This window comes from Cydia strobilella, chromosome 6 (assembly GCF_947568885.1).
Source record: "Cydia strobilella chromosome 6, ilCydStro3.1, whole genome shotgun sequence".
NCBI classification, from domain to species: domain Eukaryota; kingdom Metazoa; phylum Arthropoda; class Insecta; order Lepidoptera; family Tortricidae; genus Cydia; species Cydia strobilella.
Genome location: NC_086046.1, coordinates 12694070 through 12714041, shown reverse-complemented (window position 1 = coordinate 12714041; position 19972 = coordinate 12694070). Strand labels below are relative to the sequence as shown.

At 37.6% G+C, this 19972-nt stretch overlaps 1 protein-coding gene across 2 annotated transcripts in view; it reads left to right on the top strand.

Annotated features, from left to right (window-relative positions):
• Positions 1-19972, top strand: part of LOC134742439 (speract receptor-like) — a 347982-nt gene that overhangs the window by 268279 nt on the left and 59731 nt on the right. The window contains exons 1-2 of one of the 2 annotated variants that reach the window (XM_063675588.1): positions 8384-8608; positions 18102-18231. The exons of the other annotated variant lie outside the window; for it this stretch is intronic. Of the exons in view, the coding sequence (XP_063531658.1) occupies positions 8585-8608; positions 18102-18231 (154 nt within the window). The 5' untranslated portion in view covers positions 8384-8584. Of the gene's footprint in view, positions 1-8383; positions 8609-18101; positions 18232-19972 lie in introns of those variants that run through there. 2 annotated transcript variants of the gene reach the window in all.

Genomic DNA, 19972 nt, shown 5'->3' with positions numbered 1-19972 from the left:
TATGCAAGGTGTTGGTGAGCGGATGATAAGGGTTTTGTAAGGGTATTTGGGCTACCGATTACTCAAATGTGGTACCTTTATATAAGGGTTTTTAAAAGCAAAACAAAGGGTTTTGTCTGGCAAAGGGTATGGTGAGTTAAGCCTTATGCAATACCCTTATAAAACCCCGATAAGGGATAGCGGGCCGGTCCCTGGCCGACACTCGCCGCTCGGTCATAAAACTGCGGCGCGCAAAGAAGATTCACGGTTCGTGCGCGGTTATAAATTTCAATTTTGCTTGCAGGCGGCAAGTATAGATAGGTATAATTTTATACCTAAATATGACTTTTGTGAAGAAGTTAATTTTCTGTACGGTAGTACTATTAGTTATTCTGTGCTATGACTACAATATTTTTTACGTAGTTCGTAGATCAACACTTGTAGCAGTTAGTATAGCTAGGTATTTATTAAGTCACCTGCCGGGCTAGCACAGGAGTGGCGCTACAGTATCTCGCCCGCGAGATGGACTACCTGTCTTTCTTTAATTAATACAGTTAGAAAAAGGCGGGTAGTCTATCTCGCGAGCGAGATACTGTCGCGCCCCTCCTGTGCTATACCTAGTGGTACCATAAAGTTGAACTAGTTGTTACTAGCATAATACCAATACCATACCTAATCTACATTACCTACATTATAATTCATGGTATTTTAATATTTTGTTCAGACACGCTTGGCTCATAACTGGTCCGAGCAGCCAACAAGGCACACACAGGCAAGGAAAGAAAACGCGTCATGCGACTCATGCGTTAGGGAGGAACGGGATTCGTTGCCAAACCGTGTGAATTCTGTACATACCTCTCTACTACTACTACTACCTAGAGATGTTATTATCTATTCTGTGCTAGATACTATCTGACTGCAATTGGAGGTGTCGCATTATGGACGGTCGTCTTTCATAATTTGGTTACGACATCGCCACCTATTATAGAAGTTGAACATAGCCAAGTCACCTTTTGTCACTCCTTTGACTCAAATTGGGCCCCGATTGACGCTACCATTCATTGATTTATGTTGGAACTTTAAATTAGTTCGGGAACCTATTCAGCAGACGTTTGTTACACGGGGAACCACTACTAACCAAATTATCTCTGAAAATATCGTTAAAGTTTAGAAAAGTTACCCAGGTATTTAAAGTAGGTCAGTTGACACAGTTCACTTAAAAATGTCGTGATGGGTATGCATGAGTTGATTCCTCGTATTCCCTTTTCTGATCAACAATATGAGCAAATAGATTAAATTACCAAAAACGGACAGGCATAGATGTCAAGTTTTCTAATAAAATAAAACGCAAAACCAAGAGACAACGCGCATGTGATGTAGCACATCTGAAGTGGCGAGCGCTTGTACGCTATGGCTTGATTATTCCCACTATGTAGTTACCACCAAGTTGTTACCAATAGTTACCACTGGTAAAAGGTGAGATTTTTTTTTCCCAGTAGTTACCACCAACATTTTGTTAGAGTTCAATACTAGCAAAAACAGTATAAACACAGGGTGTTTTTTATAGTTACCTGCAATAATTTACGGGGTGAATAATTAGTAGGTCATACTGAACAACTTTGACTATTGAACCAATACCGAAATCGCGAAAAAAAATCCAGTATAGTTACCACCAAACCGAGTTGGTGGTAACTACTGGGTTTTTTTTTCCCCAGTAGTTACCACTGGTAACAACTTGGTGGTAACTAGTGGAAATAACCCGGCTTCTGCTGACGCACGTTTCCCATCATCATTGTTTTAAAACAAACACTTAAACGTTATATTACCTATTATGAAGCACGTTGGACAGGCGTCCAGTAGGTATTTGAGGAAAAATAAACCAAAACCAAGCAAATAGAAGCTGACTGACTGTTAACAACTTAAACTCTATTAGGACTTAGGACGTCTAAGACAAACTCACACTTGTAAGTACTGACTTACCCCTACCATTGGGTAGGTACTAGAGATGGGCCGAATATTCGGTAATTATTCGGTATTCGGCATATTCCGCATGTTTTCCAATGTTCGTATTCGGCCGAATTATTTCTTTAAAAGTGCTGAATATTCGGCAAAACTTAATAGAGTTAGACCAAGAAAAGTCTGCAACGATTTTGATAGCATACGCAGTGCAAGTGTTGTTTATACGTCATAATTTCATAGAAGTTTGACGTTTAAAACAACACTTGCACTGCGTGTGCTATCAAAATCGTTGCAGACTTTTCTTGGTCTAACTCTATAAAATATTTAATAATTTTTTCACCTCAGTAGCTCGAACAAGCCTACTTTCGTCACTCCCTGGAGTGAGGAGAGTGCGACTTTCCTCACTCCAGGGTGTGAAACAATGTAGCTTTTTAATTTAGTGAAGGCAATGAACTTCATACTTTTATTACATTTTTTTTATGGTATGGTACGGTACGGTACGGTACGGTACGGTACGGTACGGTCCGGTACGGTCCGGTCCGGTCCGGTCCGGTCTCGTATCGTATCGTATCTTATCGTATCGTACATATTATAATACTTTTTTTTTTGTTTATTCTGTGTAATTCGAAATACATTTTAACCTTTAATATGTTCTCACTACTGAGGTGAAAAATTATGTGTGCAACACGAGAGCAAAGTTATTTTACATCTCGTGTTTTTGAGTCCCTCGCTACGCTCAAGATTCTACCTTAGAATTACTCGCTTCGCTCGTGATTCAATTATAGCATCTTTCGCTTTCTCGGGACTCAAAATAAACACTCGCAAGAAAAACCAACTTTCCTCTCTTGTTGCACAAATAACTATTATTACATTTGTCTTGTTGCAACACTGTAAAATGTAGTTTCAGAATATTTCAAGTACTTACCTACTCTATTCCATCAGGTTTTGTTTTCACATTGTCATTAAAATACATGTTGAATTCATAAGTATATTATTTTGATTATTTGGAGACTTGAAATTTTGTATGCGAGCCTAAGAAGCGATTCATCTTTAGGTGCTAATGTAATTGAAGTGTTTTCAAATGGTTTATTAGAATTATACAGATGAACCGAATAATTCGACCGAATATTCGTATTCGGCAAACTCCATATTCGGCCCATCTCTAGCTAGGTACGAATACTAAGAATATGCCACAACACGGCAAGCGCCGAAGCCTGGAAGGCTTTAAACAGATGAATTAAACTTACTCCTTGCACGGTTCCTAGTTAAAGAAAGCTCTCTACCTACAAACTGCACGTAAGTAAACAAGTTTGGCACATTCTGTTCTAAATGACATGTATCTAATTGTTATCACATGTTATGTCTGATATCGATCTTAATAACTGAACAGGCAATAAGCAAACAAGATTACCAATAGCGATAAAAAATCCAGCTTGCCGGTTCGTTTTGTAATATCTATTAAAGGTCAGATAACTGAAATCAGAAACTTCCTGTAATCTCAGATTAATGGGTTCCAAGCCTCAAGCATCTTGGAGCAATCCTGATAAGGACATGATTAATGATCATGGCTAATCCTTCCTCTTCTGAAGTTTTTGGAATAAGCTGAGTTGATAAGATTAAGATATTAAAAGGAAAGAAAAGAAATTAAGAAAGATAAGCAAACTAGATAAGGTCCTTAACTTAGGTACCTAACTAACAACCCGAGGCCTTCTTTAAATAAATTTTTGATCAGAAGAAAGGTGTCTTGATTATCAAAAACTTAACCTTTAATTTGGAAGCCCAAGGAGTGTCAAATCTAATGAGGGCTAACGCGTATGAATTCGCCGCTAGGGGCGCTAGTGTGGATGGCGGTCTTCGCAAAGTTCGAAATGTCACTTGTCAGTTAAATGACTGACAGCTGTTCTTTAGTCTTTTGGACCACCATCAACAGAGGCGCCAACTGGTGAGCAAAGAAACGATAGCCTTCATTGGGATCACTTCGTTATACTTACTTGGTTATACCTACCTATATACTTCGGAAATGAGGGTTTTTGCAAGCTTCCAAATTTAATTAAGCTCCTTATAATAGCAACGTATTAGTAAAAAAACCGCCCACCGAGGGTTCCGTACTTTTTAGTATTTCTTGTTATAGCGGCAACAGAAATAGAAGAAAAAGAAATAGTGGTCCTCTGGCACTGGCACCGACAGTCGTTCGTTTATTACCTCATTACGTCATCCAGATCACGTGACAGCTTGGAGCGTTTTTTCGCTACATTTAACCACTAAACTAACGTCGATTTTTTATTAAAAATTAATTAATAAAATTTAAAAAAATATTTTTTGCAACAATTACGTGTATTCGTATCTATAAAATGAAAACAGTTCTAAAAAATAGTCAACATCCCTATCGTACCTATTCTAATTAATATTTGAAACGCAGCAATAGGACGTTGGTACTTAAGCTCGTTTTGACAATCATTCTTATTTGCAGTTCAAAATGTTGACGGAAAATAGACAATTTATCCAACTACGGGAGTGGAGAGGTTTTCGCTCATAAATATATACATTCATCATCATCATCATCATCATATCGGCCTTTTATCGCCCACTGCTGAGCATAGGCCTCTCTTTGAGTACGCCACTTATCCCGGTCCTGACTCCTGAGCATATTTGGCTGCCTGCGTGATGTATTTCTTCGAACTTGAACTTTTACATTTTTAGAAACGAAACAACATAATGGCTCCTCTACACGATGGGCCATCACACTGGCCCATTAAGAAGGGCCAGCGCGTAGAGGGTAGTGCTGTCGGATGGCTTTGGCGCGGCGGGATGGCGATAGGATGGCTGCGGTGTGTCGGTTTATCGTCCGCACATCAAAGGTAAGTGGGCCAGTGATAGTGCGTACGTATCTACACGTGGCCCATTCCATAGTGCGTGCTCTCAACCATCGCATGGCCATATCGCTGGTCCAGCGCTGGGCCATCGTGTAGCCATGAAAATTGAGTCGGACCAAGCGAACTGTGCACTCCCTCACTTTGTTCGGTTCATGTCGGTGCACAGTTAGCTTAGACAGATTCTAGTTAGAAAACATCAAAATACTGAACTAAAACTTTTCAGTTAGTATTGTAACCGAACCTTTATGAACACAACTGGCTCCTGCCTCTGCCCGCGACTTTACACGCGTAGAAAAGTGTATTTAGGTACAAAGTTATGGTAGGTCTCTAACCCTATTGAGCTCTCCTGATTTAACGATTATTAGGTAATGTTTCTGTAGTCTAGTGAGGTGTCCCTACCCTACCTAGAACTTTATTTTTCATAAAAATTCAAAGTAGATAGGGTAAGTTGCAAGCACGGTTGCAGGTGAAATAAGTTTGCGGAATAAATTATGTCATACTCGTAACCACAACACGTCACTGCTTTTAGGTTGGTAGGTGTTACCAATTCACTACCGAATGTGGGAAATCCAGCAATTCGCGCAAGCATTGAGGTTTTTCAATCGGGATTTTCAACTACGCTATGTTCCACAAGCGGAAATTGAATTTATGTATGTACATGAAGAGAGTCAGTGAATTTTGTGTTTGAAATCGATCAGAATCGAGACTGGTGAGTGGCCGTAAAAAGTAATTTTTTATACAATATTAAATAATAATTGTTATATATAATAATTTTTAGCCAGCTGCTTAACTAGTTGATTCAGGTAAACCTCCCAAATACACTCCGAGAGACTCCGCTTCACGATATGATAGCGATATATGTATATCGACGGTGTGAGAGATACAATTTTTCTGACTTCTCGACGGTGGGAGTTGACGAGTAATTAAATTTACATTTGAATCTGTCCACGCTAATACCATCGTTAGCGTCGAGTGATTGGCTCGGAGCTTTTTACGTGTCCGAGGCATAAGTGCAATGTGATCTCTGACCGTTATAATTAAACTGCACCTAGTGCACCTCGTGCAAGCAATGACGATTCACAGTTAAAGCGTTTTCACATTGTCCGATCCGATATCGGGGTACCGTCTTTAGGGGTCAAGCACACTACAACAATTAAGCATTATGCCTACACATACACACAAAAACAAATATTATCGGCCCCGACATGGCTGAATTTATCGTAAGATTCGTAAGCGCCTTTCCGATATTGAATATCGGAAGGCACCTATATGACAAAAACAGCTGTAGGAGAGTGTCATTAGCATCAAGTCCGCCTTTTTTGCGTTATATAAGTATATTTTTTTCGTAATACTGATTTATTAAATGCATAAATAAATACAGAGAAGCACATATATCTTACATTTTACTTCCTGCCGACATCCGATATACCGGATCGGACAATAGGAAAACGCTTTTAGGATCTCCTTCGCTAAGTCGCAGTTGTTAAGCGGAATACACGTGTAGACAAGGTCAGGTTGGGTAAGAGAAACATATATAGTTTATTTTCCTCGGGGCAAGAGAAGCAGTTCCAAGGTATGAGAAAAGTCCAACTACGTAGGTGGTAAGTATTATTAAGTTAATTTGAGTTATGCATTAGTTTTATTTTAATAATTGTCATTTAATTTAGTATTTAATATCTTCAAGTAACTCTAACTCTTTATTTTTTCACATGCCCCAGTGCTTCTTTTACCCCCACCTAACCTTATAGAAACGCGCTCAATGTAACAAACTCTATACGTATTGTGGTTTCTGGTAGACTTATTGTGTATGAAATATTAACAAAGTACGCAACCTAATAACATTAAACTTAAACGCACCGATAAGCGGTGCCTATAACAAGAGCACGTTTGCCTTGACCACTCACTACGCTTATGTAACTCATTCATGCCAGCAGGCATGCCAATTGATGAAATAAAAAACCGGCCAAGTGCGAGTCGGACTCGCGCACGAAGGGTTCCGTACCATTACGGAAAAAAACAGCAAAAAAATCACGTTTGTTGAATGGGAGCCCCATTTAAATATTTATATTATTCTGTTTTTAGTATTTGTTGTTATAGCGGCAACAGAAATACATCATCCGGGAAAATTTCAACTGTCTAGCTATCACGGTTCATGAGATACAGCCTGGTGACAGACGGACGGACAGACGGACAGCGGAGTCTTAGTAATAGAGTCCCGTTTTTACCCTTTGGGTACGGAACCCTAAAAACCAGACAAGCGCGAGTCGGACTCGCCCACCGAGGGTTCCGTACTTTTTAGTATTTGTTGTTGTAGCGGCAACAGAAATACATCATCTGTGAAAATTTCAACTGTCTAGCTATCACGATTCATGAAATACAGCGTGGTGACAGACAGACGGACAGACGGATAGCGGAGTCTTAGTAATAGGGTCCCGTTTTTAGCCTTTGGGTACGGGACCCTAAAAATGTCTAGTCTACTCCTCGAACTACACCACTCACGGGTCGTTTTAGATATTATATTAATAACTAGCGACCCGCCCAGGCTTCGCACGGGTAGTTTTCAACTAATTTACACAAAACCTTTACAAATTATACATATAAACCTTCCTCTTGAATCACTATCTATTTAAGAAAAACGCATCAAAATCCGTTATAAAAATTACATTTTTTTTAAGACGAAATGTCGGAAAACTTGGAAAAACCCAGAAGTTCATGATTTTTAGTAAGTATGTGATTTTTGGGGTTTATAATTGTTTTGATTAAAGAAAACATTATTTTATTTTTGAAAATAAACAAAACTGGATTCAAAGATTTTTCCTTTTTTTCAACTTTGCTTGTCTAAAAATATTTTTTGAACACTAAATATTCGATTTTATGGATATTTTGTACGACAGACGAGTGTAAAGGCGGGATTCTACCAGAGTGCGGCACTGTACGGCATAAGCATTTTTGTACTGAATATGCTTGTGCCGCACACTGGTGGAAATGGTGGCGGGATTCCACCTTAAAGCCTAATGTTTCTTGGAGAAATGTTATCATTAACATTAACTGTATCGAATAGTAGAATAAAATAGGAAGTGTTTATTTTTTTTTAATTTTTAGGCGCTTATAAATATCTGAACACAACTCTATTGTTTATTAGAGTAGGTATATTTTGCTGCTGCACCTTTAATAAGTACTTACATGTGTTTTGATGATGTCTGTATTTAAATCTTTCAAATCGATTTCCATCCACTTTCCATCGTCAGTGTAACTTTTACTTTACATACTTAGCGCCACATGCACCATCCCACTAACCCGGGGTTAAGCGGTTAAACCGTTTACCCAGTGTCAAATTGTGCTGGTAACCATGGTATCTCCAGGTTTAACCGCTTAACCCCGGGTTATAGTGGGATGGTGCAACTGGCGCTTACACACACATTCATAATATGTATACCTACAACAACTAGGTACGAGATTTGTGTAAAAAGAAACTAAAAAAATGTTAAACGACCATACATTTAACGCCAAACGTTGTAGAGCCTATATTCTTGAAAAGCGAGTAAGTAAAATGTGAGCGACCATCGAATGAGTCAGGAGGGAGATGTCAGAGACTGTAGTCACGCCGCTCCGCCAGTCTGCACTCGCCGCCGGATGAACGCGCGCGCCCGCCGCCTAGCGGGAAAACTTTACGGCATGGCGAAACTGTGCGGAAAATAGATCGCGACTTGTAATGACTTTGTTTAAAGGATTGTATGTGGAATTTGTTGTGAAGTGAAAGTTCGAGTGACATCATGAATACTTGGCACTGGATAAACGTATGTGTAACTTTTAGTCATATGTTGCAACTATTATTTTAAAAGAATGTGAATGTAACTGAAATGATGTAGGTAAATGAGGAAGCTTGAATGTTGAGACATCCTCTATAGTCTATACTGATGGCTCTAGTGCTACGACACGTAGCGTTCGTAGCACTTCCGGGTTACGAAATAATAGGAGTAATAGATACTTAACTACTTACCTACAAAATATTGGTAACGGAAACAAAGTATATTTCAGAAATGTTCAAATTAACTCCAATACGTTAAAACGTCAAATGTTCAAAATTTGTTGAACTTCAAATAAACTTGTATTTAAATTTAACTGTTTCCTCTTAATATGTTAAATTTTCTGCCTTACGATTAGAGTAGGATTACCCACACAATTTAATAAAATCCCTTCCTGATATTTTATTGGACAATTTTGTTGGTATCGGTTATCCGGCATAAACTACCTACCGAACCGTTGTCTTTCCATTATGTTTGGATTGGGGATTATCTCGGCATCCCTCTCTTTTCCTTTAGTTTTCATGTATTATTTAATTTTCCCCGTCCTGAACGTTTTTCCTTTCATTTGACATAAAAGAATTTCGTCATATTTTTCTATGTACACGTTATTACTAAATATATAAAATAATATTGTAGTGCGTAACTTTATTCAAGGTACGAGTAAAAATCGATTTACATCATCACTAGCTTATCGATAAGCTAAAAGACCCAATTCAGTTGCGACGAGTTTGAAGTGAAGTATTGCATTTGTTATAGTGTACAGACAGCAATAGTAAGCGGATTCTGATTCTCTAACTAAAGGTTGTAGGTATAAAAAGATATAATGTTAGGTTACGCTACATGTAAAACAATTAGTCTGTGGTAGATACTTTTTGAACGCTACCTGTGGAAGTTACACAGGTTGCAATAATTTTGGCACATAGTTTTATCCACTACCTTACTACTCGTTGGCCCCTACTAATTCGCCCCCATTTCTTGTAAGCGGCGGCAATGGGAGAAAGGGCGAAAATCTCGAAATCTAATTGTGATAAATCCTAGCTAGCTATAAATATATATCACCTTACTTACTGAAATAAGTAATATCGTTGCCGGACGCTAGACTAACTAAATCTGCACCATGTAAAAAATACGCAAGTACCTAATCTGGGAGCACGGTAGTGCCCCCGCCAAGTCGAGCAAAACGAAGAGGCACGGCCGTACCATCCTTTTCTCGAAGCCACTCAGGCCATTTTCAACGTTCTGTAATTTTGTGATAGCTAAAGCTAGAACCCTGAATTATTAATGACGTATAACTAGAGCATAACATGATTAATTCTCATTCTAGATATATTCTCAATATGTAGAGTTTAAGAATTATTCCACCTCAAAGTTCCTTAGTTTTGTCACTGACACACTCACTCACGAGCATCAAAATTCTAAGGTACTTCTAGAAGACCCACAAGCTCCAAATTTGAAACATAATTAGTTTTTAGCTTTTTAAGCCCATAAAAACTTAAAAATACTGCAATATCAGACACTAGTTAGTCGTTTGCTATTAATTGTTTAAATTCATAAATTATATATGTGTGTTAACCTACCTTAGTACCTGTTTCGAGTTACCTCATTATTAGGGGAGTTGAAACAGACTTGATCGATGCACAAAGCAAATGTTTTTTAAATAGTTCTAAGTACACTAGGGTATTTCTGTTCTGGACGGTAAAGGTTATGAAATTTGCTATCAGATGTACATATTTCGTAAATCTAGCTTCTAATACACCAGAGTTATGACGAAAAATTAAAATTTGTGTCAACTTTTACAATAATTTTAGTACTTCTGTTATTTGTATAGTTTTTATTAGTTTTTTTCTTGTGTAATTTAACATTTATATTTATGCAATTGTTTTTTGTAATTTTGGATTAATTTTATTGTTTGTAAAGATTGACATGTAAAAGTGTCCCTGTGGCCTATTTGCTGAATAAATGTTTGATGTTTGAACTCTCCTTGGTCTCCCATATGTATAGTTATTATTACAGCGCAGATAGGGTATTATTGTCCCGATTCGATTTAATATTGTATAAAATAATATGCCTTAACCTTTGACCCTGTTTTTGCATTTTTTTACAACCATAATCATAGGACTATTTTGAACTCACTACTTTCCCTTTTTGTGCTAGATTTAGTGTAACTCCCCGGAAAATACAAACCTCTTGTAAATTTTAATATCGCTAGAAACCACGTGTATAAGTAACAACCAGTGGAATACTCATAGTACAACTGTACAACTGTTGGTAGTACAACTGTTTACTTTACCGTATTCTCGCGCAGTGAATTCCAAATACAAACTAGTACTCCAATGGCTGTCACGACTTTAATATTGTGTGTGATGGGGTAGAATTCTAGTTATTTCTAAGTCTATTACAGGATTGGATGGTTGACTAATCCATCATTACATTAGCATGTATCTAGCGCGAAGGTAGCGCGGGCACAGGCTCATTGTTCGGTGATGCGGGATGCGGGCGATCGCGCCATCAACACGGTACCTACAACACTGGATGGGAATATTAATGAATCGAATGATGTTACTTTGCGATCACAACATAATAATACAGAATTTACATGATATATAGGTTTAGCACAGGTGGCTTAGGTTTAAGGTGTGTCGCTTCCAAAGTGAAGGTTGCGAGTTCGAACCCCGGCTCATAGCTATGAGTTCAATCATCCGCATTGTCCTAGCGTGAGGATAAAACCCTCTTATAAATTTGAAGGCATAGATAATACATATGTTTATATACTAATCTAGTTAGGGACGTACTACGACCTATATGATATACCAATTTATAACGTAGGGACGTATTTATATTATATTTTGATTTTAATGGCATAATGATTTGATTGAGGATCTGCAAGATGGGAGGCTGAGGGCCTACCCGAAATTTCGTTATCTGCTTCTCTGTCGCTTGAATATACAAAAGTGATAGAGAGGCAAGTAACGAAATTTAGCTAGACAGGTCCTCCGAATTGAATTATACACGAGATAATTTTGAATTATTTTTACAAATATTCTATGGCAAGCCGAACCTAATGTAGTTTTTTCTTTCATCGGCTGTAAAAAAGTGCTCAACTACGAAAATTTGTCACCCCGTGGGAAACAGAGTTATTTTAACGCCCCGCCCCGTTATTGTATTTTAGTTTTTTTTTTACATAATCTATGTTTCAAGTATTGTTCTAAGTGAGGGTTCGCGCGCGCGTGCGGCCAGGCCATTGACGCTGTGACGCCGCGACACGCCAACTATGTCAATGCCAGCCCGCGGCACTATCGCGAATACTCTTATCGACCTATTCGGTAATTGGAAAATTACATCCATTACTTATTTACATTCGAACGGGATATTCCTTCTACTTAATTTCAATGGCATACTTTACGAATACCAGTAACCTAGTCTATAAATTTTATTGTTGGCAGTACTCGTACTCGTACCTCAACAGTTCTCGGATGTTGACAATACTGTTGTACTTATTGAAATAAACCCCAACTGAATCCAATAGCGCAAATTGAAAGTAGATAATCCTTTTATATAAATTCTTCTTAGCTAAAGGTAAATAAACGAAAAACATCAAGATTATTTCTTTAAGGCCTGTCCAGATGAGGAGAATTTTTCGCCAAACTGATTAAATTGCCCGGTCAAATCAGGCCGTGCGGACTCAAACGCCAATTTGGCTCGCCGAATTCGACTTCTTCAAATACGGCCTTATGACTATGTACTTATTAACTATATGGATGCTTGCAACGACGCAACATTTGTGCCCTTTAAAAATCTGTGTATCCGAGTTTTCAAGTAATAAGTAGAGCCAAATCGACTATCGTCACCCATGGTTACTTATGCCGTGGATGGTTTGAAGTATTAAACCTTACGGACCCTGTAAACAAATGGCAACGCGTACCTGACATACCTACTTATAAATAGCAATTAACCAATAATTTCCAACACCAAAGCATTTCAGCTAATTACCTATATATTTCCGGACCTTTAGTCCTGCCTGTAGGCCTGTAGTTGATCACTGATATTTATTACCAAGAAACCGATTAGCCCGCCGCTGATGACGGATTTCAATATTGGTTGACTAATAGGAAAACCGAGATTTAATTAAGGAGCGACACTCGTAATTATTCACAGCTCAGTTTAACACATTTAATACCGACGTGGTTATCGGTTAATTAATGTTATATGTATACCCTTGACATCTATATTAGGTGGATAAAGTAATGTACGTGTGGTAACTTACTTATGACCAATAAGATAGAGCGGTACTGTCATAGTAAATTTTGTAACCACTGTAAATTCACTGCCATCATCGACATACTTTGAAACTAAAAATGAAGATTTATAAAAGTACGTTAAAATGTATTTAAATATGGATAAATGATTTTTTTATTTGCATTAACTATTTTTATATGATTTTGACCCATGTTCTCTCACTGATATGCGTTAAAATTATGAATAACAAACGAAACCATCAACGCCCTCTATACGAGAGTAGGCCAAAACTAGTGGCGCCATCTGATCGAGAATCAAATTTTCGTGGATTTTCGAGGCACGTTTTTTCCTTAGACTGTATCCATCTATTATTACGGAGTTATATCTATCTTTGCTTATGACTAAATCAATTAAATATAAAAAGTATTGTCATGCATATAAAGTAATGTGTGTTTGCTGGGTGCATAGCCAAAATGCCAGGCAACTGTCACTGTCGCACAAATATGGAAAAGTGATAGAGAGACAGAAAGCGTTTCGTTATCGTAGCGCAAACGATTGTCACCTTGGCTAGACACCCTGAAGTGGCACAAATTTTAAGTGTCATGCGTTTATTTTCCAAGAATTCATTTTATACAAGTTAGAGTTACATGTATACACTTTGAATGACTTACCTACTATTTAAAACCGATTCGATATTTTTGTATTGACAAAGAAATTGCAATTACCTGGTGATGATACTCTTGGCAATAAAATAGGGATATGCAATGGAGCAGGTACAGTCAGTAACAGGGTTAACTGAGCACACTAATGTCCGATTTTATAACCGAGTTACAAATTTATAGGTCTAAACCGGTAACATTAGCATCTTCTGCTGTGGACGATACCTACTAAATTGATTAAATTCCCAATTTATATGGAACTGCAAATCTAAGTGTAGTGCAACATTTTAATGAACATAAAACCCTAATATTTACGTTCCCCGCTGTTTTAACCCGGTCATAGATTCATAAATATCTCCCACTAAGCTATTTTTACCGCATTGTACAAATGCGCCCTCCCGTCTAATGTGGACCGAGCATCTACAAACAGATTGTCACTCTCACTCCGCGCGCAGTCACGATGTTTTCTTACCTGTTTATAAACAATTCGTTTATTTTCTTTTACGCAGCTTTTTAGATATTTTTAATTGACATATCTGCAGTCAAATTACTTTGTATCTATAGGATTAACTCGTATATAATAGATACATACGTAATATACCTTTGGCATATACATGAGCAATATTTATTAATCAATTTTCAAAAACACCTAACGACTATGACGAAATTTAGGTACTTACAATAGATGAATTAAATTCAAAAGAATCCATTTCCGCGAGTTCACTGGTCACTCAGGGAAGAATCTTAGTCAAATTTAACAACTGTATACATATGTCGGCGGCCGAACGTAAAATACGCCAGATCATGATATTTCTAGACAAATCATGAACCGCCGCCATTTCATTTTCATATATACGTTGAATAGGTACGCTTCCCATGTTATCTTGAGTGCCGATATAAACTGCTTAAAACTCGCGACACTGATTTTGTACGGTTCATAATCACGACGAGGATAAAACTTTGTTTCAACCAAAATATCTGGGTGAGAGTATCCCATTACGTCATTCGTGCAAACCGAGATATCAACTTTCACAATGCCAAGCAAATTTTATGTGACTCGTACAAGTCTGCACTGTTAACCTGTCGCCGACCCAACAAGTTTCGGTCTCGATATCACATGTCCCATTGCGTAAATGGAGGCTTATTCAGACACGTGAAATATAATTCCAATTTGATATTCATTTTTGTGCGTCACGTTTTAAATGTGTAAGGCTGTCAAGAGTAATCGCGACGCATTTCGATTGATGATTGGCTGGTTAACATTGCTGCATTAAACTGAAAAAGATGGTAGGTAAGTCTTAGAAAGTGATCATTGGTCAATAATGTGTAGGTAGTAAGTAGTAAACTATTAGTTTCGATGCTTATAAATAGGGATCATTCCTTTTTAGGTTTCCGTACCGCAAAAGGAAAAAACGGAACCCTTAATAGGATCACTTTGTTGTCCGTCTGAACGTCCATCCGTCTGTCTGGCAATAACCTTTATCTCGAGAACGCGTGGAGGTATCAAGTTGAAATTTAAACCATATATTCAGGTCTACAGTCCCTTGAAGCTGTGACAAAATCAAACTTCTAATATGGAGTAAAAAAGATACGGCCGTTTATGCCGCAAATAACGTATAGGAATTTTGACACTCAACGGAATCAAAATTCATAGGGTTCTTTCGGTTGACCTACAAAGCTACGAAATTTGGCAAGTAATATCTTCTTACACTACAAGTATAGGGAAAAATCTCAAAGCTCAAAATTTGTAAAAAATGATAAGGATCGTATTTAGGGATGAAAATTCCGGAAAAAATCAAATGCTTTTTTCGGGAATTTTACAGTTTCCTTTTTTTTGTTTTTTTCCAGTTCTATTCAGAAAAATTAAATACGTTACACACAAGGCCACTGATGAGTGATGACAGTATCAGTGCCATAAACAATCACATTAGAAATGCAACCTTAACCTACCTGTTTAAATTCCTAATTAAGTATATTGAAAAATACATTGTTTTTTTCGAAAGAAACTTGCAAAAAACGAGCGGTTTTGAAATTTTCCCGGTTTTTTCAAGGCTAATCGTAATAGTCTTAGGAAGTTTATCAACCAAAATGTTTGTATTTGTCCCTGGTGACTATCGACACCGTCGAATGACGCGTAAAATTTAAATGTCGTATCTGAAGACGAGGAAAGGTTATTAAACGGATAAAGTTTATATCCGACAATGCGAAATAGTTCAAGTCATGATGGTATTCGAGGCTATTTCTTCATTTCCTTGATATGAAGAGGAAAAATGCTAGACATAGACATAGACATTTATTCATAATATTTAAAATATTACATGTCAAGCATTATTCAATTCTTATATAACATTACAATATTAGGATTAAATTATTCAATTAAATACATTACATTGTTATTATTAAATTCCATTTATAAATTGTTGGGTAGGTCAAAAAAATCTTTGATGTATAAGAGTAGTCTAAAAGCCATTTTCTTAATTTTGTTTAAAATATTTGGGTTTTGGGTACTACCCGCGTTCTTTATCTCCGCTGGGAGCTTACTGTCCCTAGTGAGTATTATATTCTTTGTTACTGTCCCTATATTCTAGATCCTACATAGTGTCGCCCTACCTGACACTGTTTCTATAGTCTGCACATAAGTCTGCAATAGACTTTAAGGCCATTGATGACAGGTGACATGATTTTAAATGACTTTGTCAGTCAAATAGGATGAGTGCGGTGTTGATTTTTTGAGCCCTATCTTATGCGAGTGATCTGTTTGCACGGGAATGTAGTTAAGTTTTCATTAACGTGTTTTGCTACGTCATAAATGTACTGAGAAGGAAGTGTAAGAATTTTGTTCACTTTGAATAGGTCGTATGCGAGGTGCAACAAACGAGATAATACGTACGTAGGTCGCTTTTGAACAATAAAGGCGCGTTGCTATTCAGCAGCCATTGCCCATATTTTAACCATTATACATCACCGAGTCACACCGAGTGGAGTGGAGTACGCGAGCTGACCTACTCAAAGCGAAACATGCGCCAGATAGTTTTACTACATAAGTTGTCTATATGTGCGTCCCATCTTAGACTGGAGTCCAGTGTGATGCCAAGAAATTTGAAATATTGTACTTGTGGTATAAGTGTAGTGCCATTAATGACAACCCTAAGCGGATCAGGAGGTCGTCTACCGAGGTTAATGAGGAGAACTTGTGTTTTAGATAAGTTTAATACTAAGCCATTGACGCGAAACCAGCCGAGCAGTCTGTCGATGTCAGACCTTAGGGAGTCTTGCAGCTGCTGCATTGTGTTTGTTGTGCTGATGTTGCATGCATCATCTGCAAAAATGTACGTCTCCATCAACGGCTTTAGGGAGGTCGTTAACCTGAATAAGGAAACATAGATTTGCGAGCGAGGATCTTTGGGGCACGCCGATGTCGACGCCACCGTAATCAGACTTTACATGACCATTGCTCCGAATTACAGCAATTCTTGAACTTAGTTTTTATTAGTTTGAATAATCTTTATAAACTTAAAGTTAAACTAATAGACTAGGTATTTTAAAGCCTTGAGAACTTGGCGGTTTTGAGTTGCCAAAACCTATTAATATAATAAACTGTCATTATGCCCATAGGAGGTCGAACGTTTGTAGGTATTTTTGTAAAATGTAGCCTTCATCGCTGCCTCCTAGGCAATAAATTTCAGCTACTTTCTTACTCTCCTCAACAAAGCCTCGATTACGAATAAATCTTGCAAACAATACGAGCACATTGCTGTGTCCATAAAACTGGCTATCTAAGCGTTAATAGCAAAACGCTGTATGTGACTAAGCCTTAATACCGGAGCGTGTGTTTAAAAGCCCCATGTATCCACTCTTCAAGGCACTTTATGAACAGGCAATATCGGAAAAATGTTGGTCGCACGTGCGGAACTGCGGACTGACAAACGGGTGGCTGGGATGTGTAAGTAATTCTAACTCATCGCAACCCTTCCTTTTTGGGATTTCGGACGTTTCGGTGGCTTATTTGCAAAAGGATTATTTTCCTTAATTTTTGATATTAAGAATTAGAGGTTTTAAAAACACAGTACCATGAATGACGACCATTCTATTTATATTCCGACTATGCAAGTATTATTTTAAACATAATACTTTAAACTCGCGTTTTGTACACATATTAATATAACTAAAAAAAAGTTTAAAAAAGGTTAGTAAAAAGTGCGTGTCGGAAAAACCCACTTGTACCATTCCACTAACCCGGGGTTAATCGGTTAAACCTGGAGTTACCATGGTTACCAGTACAATTTGATACTGGGTTAACCACAGTTAACACCGGGTTAGCGGGATGGTGCAAGAGGGCCTTAGTAACAGTAATTATATTATTTTAAACGTCAAACTTCTGTGAACTTTAGACGGATAAATAACACTTGCTGTTTAAATCGTTGCAGAGTTATCTTGGTGTAACTCTTAAACTCTACCACATTACTTTGCGGACTTAATAGCAGATTCTTTTCTATTTATTTTCTAAAGACCATGTTTTGTTGTCCACTGTGCTGTGACGGTCATTATTATTTGTTAGTTAACTTTTATTTGCTTTCTTCTGTTCGCAGTGGAGCTGGTGCTGGTATTTCCTGATGAGCTGCCCAACTTCGGCCGACATCTTCACGCTCGGCTACATCACGGGCTCGGAGAGGCAGGAGGGTGACAACACTTATTGGAGACTCGGACGAGTCATTTCAGGTAAATCTTTTCTTTTTCACACATTTCAACTATGCATTTCACCAAGTACTAAATACAAGAATCACTAATCAGAAGTAGGTATTATTATTTATAACTTTTATTTAGTCCACAATATATGTGTGTTGATTAAATAAATTTGTGCAAGTAATTGATTGTCAAACATTGATTGGCTCTTGTAGCATGATACGCAACGGCATATTAAATAATATTGACTAGCTACAAAAAAAATTAGGTTATTTAAAACTCAGTCTTAAATACAGATTTACAGTGTTGTTAAAGTTTTTTTATTGTTAAAAACGTTTATCTGTCTGCCTTTAAAGCACTATTATTATATTATTTCGTGGCACTTTTTCTTTTTTATATTTCTCTGTTTTGTATAGTTTTCTTTTTTTGTGTGCTAACGAATAAATTATTTCTATTCTATTCTAATCTATTCTATTATATTAACTTGTAGGTACCTAAGTATTGTTTTGTATTCCGCAGCCACTTTGTAATAAGTAAGTTTTTAACAAACCTAAGTAATATTTATAATGACTTGTATGATTTATTTCAATGTCAGGTTATTTTTAGCTTTATTACAGGTTGTTATGGTTATACATACAGCTATGCGAATCTGCAGTTTGACACGGATTTTCCTTCCTCTACTATAATAATTAAACAACATGCATCCCTAATGACGATGTAACTGAAAATTTCATACAAATTGTATCTCTGATTCGTACGAACGTAAGTAACAGTGAGTTTTATCGCAATTTAAAAGATTTTAAAATTACTTAGGTATTAATGCAACCCATTTATCGTCAGGAGCGCCAAGTGAAGTAACGTGTAAAATTTTAATAAATCCCTACTATATAATATAAATATAAAATATTATATATGCAAAAGTACTCCGTCTATCTTTGCCATTAACGAGGGGCATGTTTCATTGAAAATCGGCTTAGAAATTTTACTGGTGCAACTAAACTAGTCTTGTTTTGTCGATATTTTCCATTAACGTCAAGATTCCACGCCTCGAAAGTTTGTCGTAGGTGTTGAGGCAACACTTCGCTCCGGTTAAAACTTTCTTAGCGGGATTAAAACAAAACCATTACCAACTAGTTACTCTAACTTCCATCGTAATTGCGTAAGCGTTGCTGAATTAAACTTGTAGCTGTTTATATCACGGCTAAATCGATATGACTTAACGCAATTAATACCTGACACTGTTTGGCAGCTGATGACACATGAATCTAACAAGCTGCTCCCATGATTTCCATTGCGTTAATTTTTTTTTGGATAGTTAATTGAAATTAGTATTTTATGGTGGCCGCTATAAAAAAATAGTACCCTTCACTTTTTTTTTTAATAGCCTGTAGTGTCCCACTGCTGGGCAAAGGCTCCCCTTGATTTCCATGACTCCCGCTGTTTCCGGCCAGTTATTAGTGAAGGTGTCTAAGTCGTACCGCCATCTCCACCTGGGCCTGCCACGTCCGCGCTTATTTTGCGACGTCCACTTGGTGGCTATACTAGCCTACCTATCTGGATGCATGCGGCATACGTGACCTGCCCAGTCCCACTTCAGCCTAGCGGTATTTTCCCCTACGTCAGCAATGCCTGTTCTGGAGCGCAGTGTAGTGTTTCGGATGCGATCCATCCTTGTGACACCTAGAATACTGCGCTCCATTGCTCGCTGGCAAACCTTCAATTTGGGGTTTACTAATTTGGGGTTTACCAAAAATCGTTTCCCAAAGTATTACTTCCC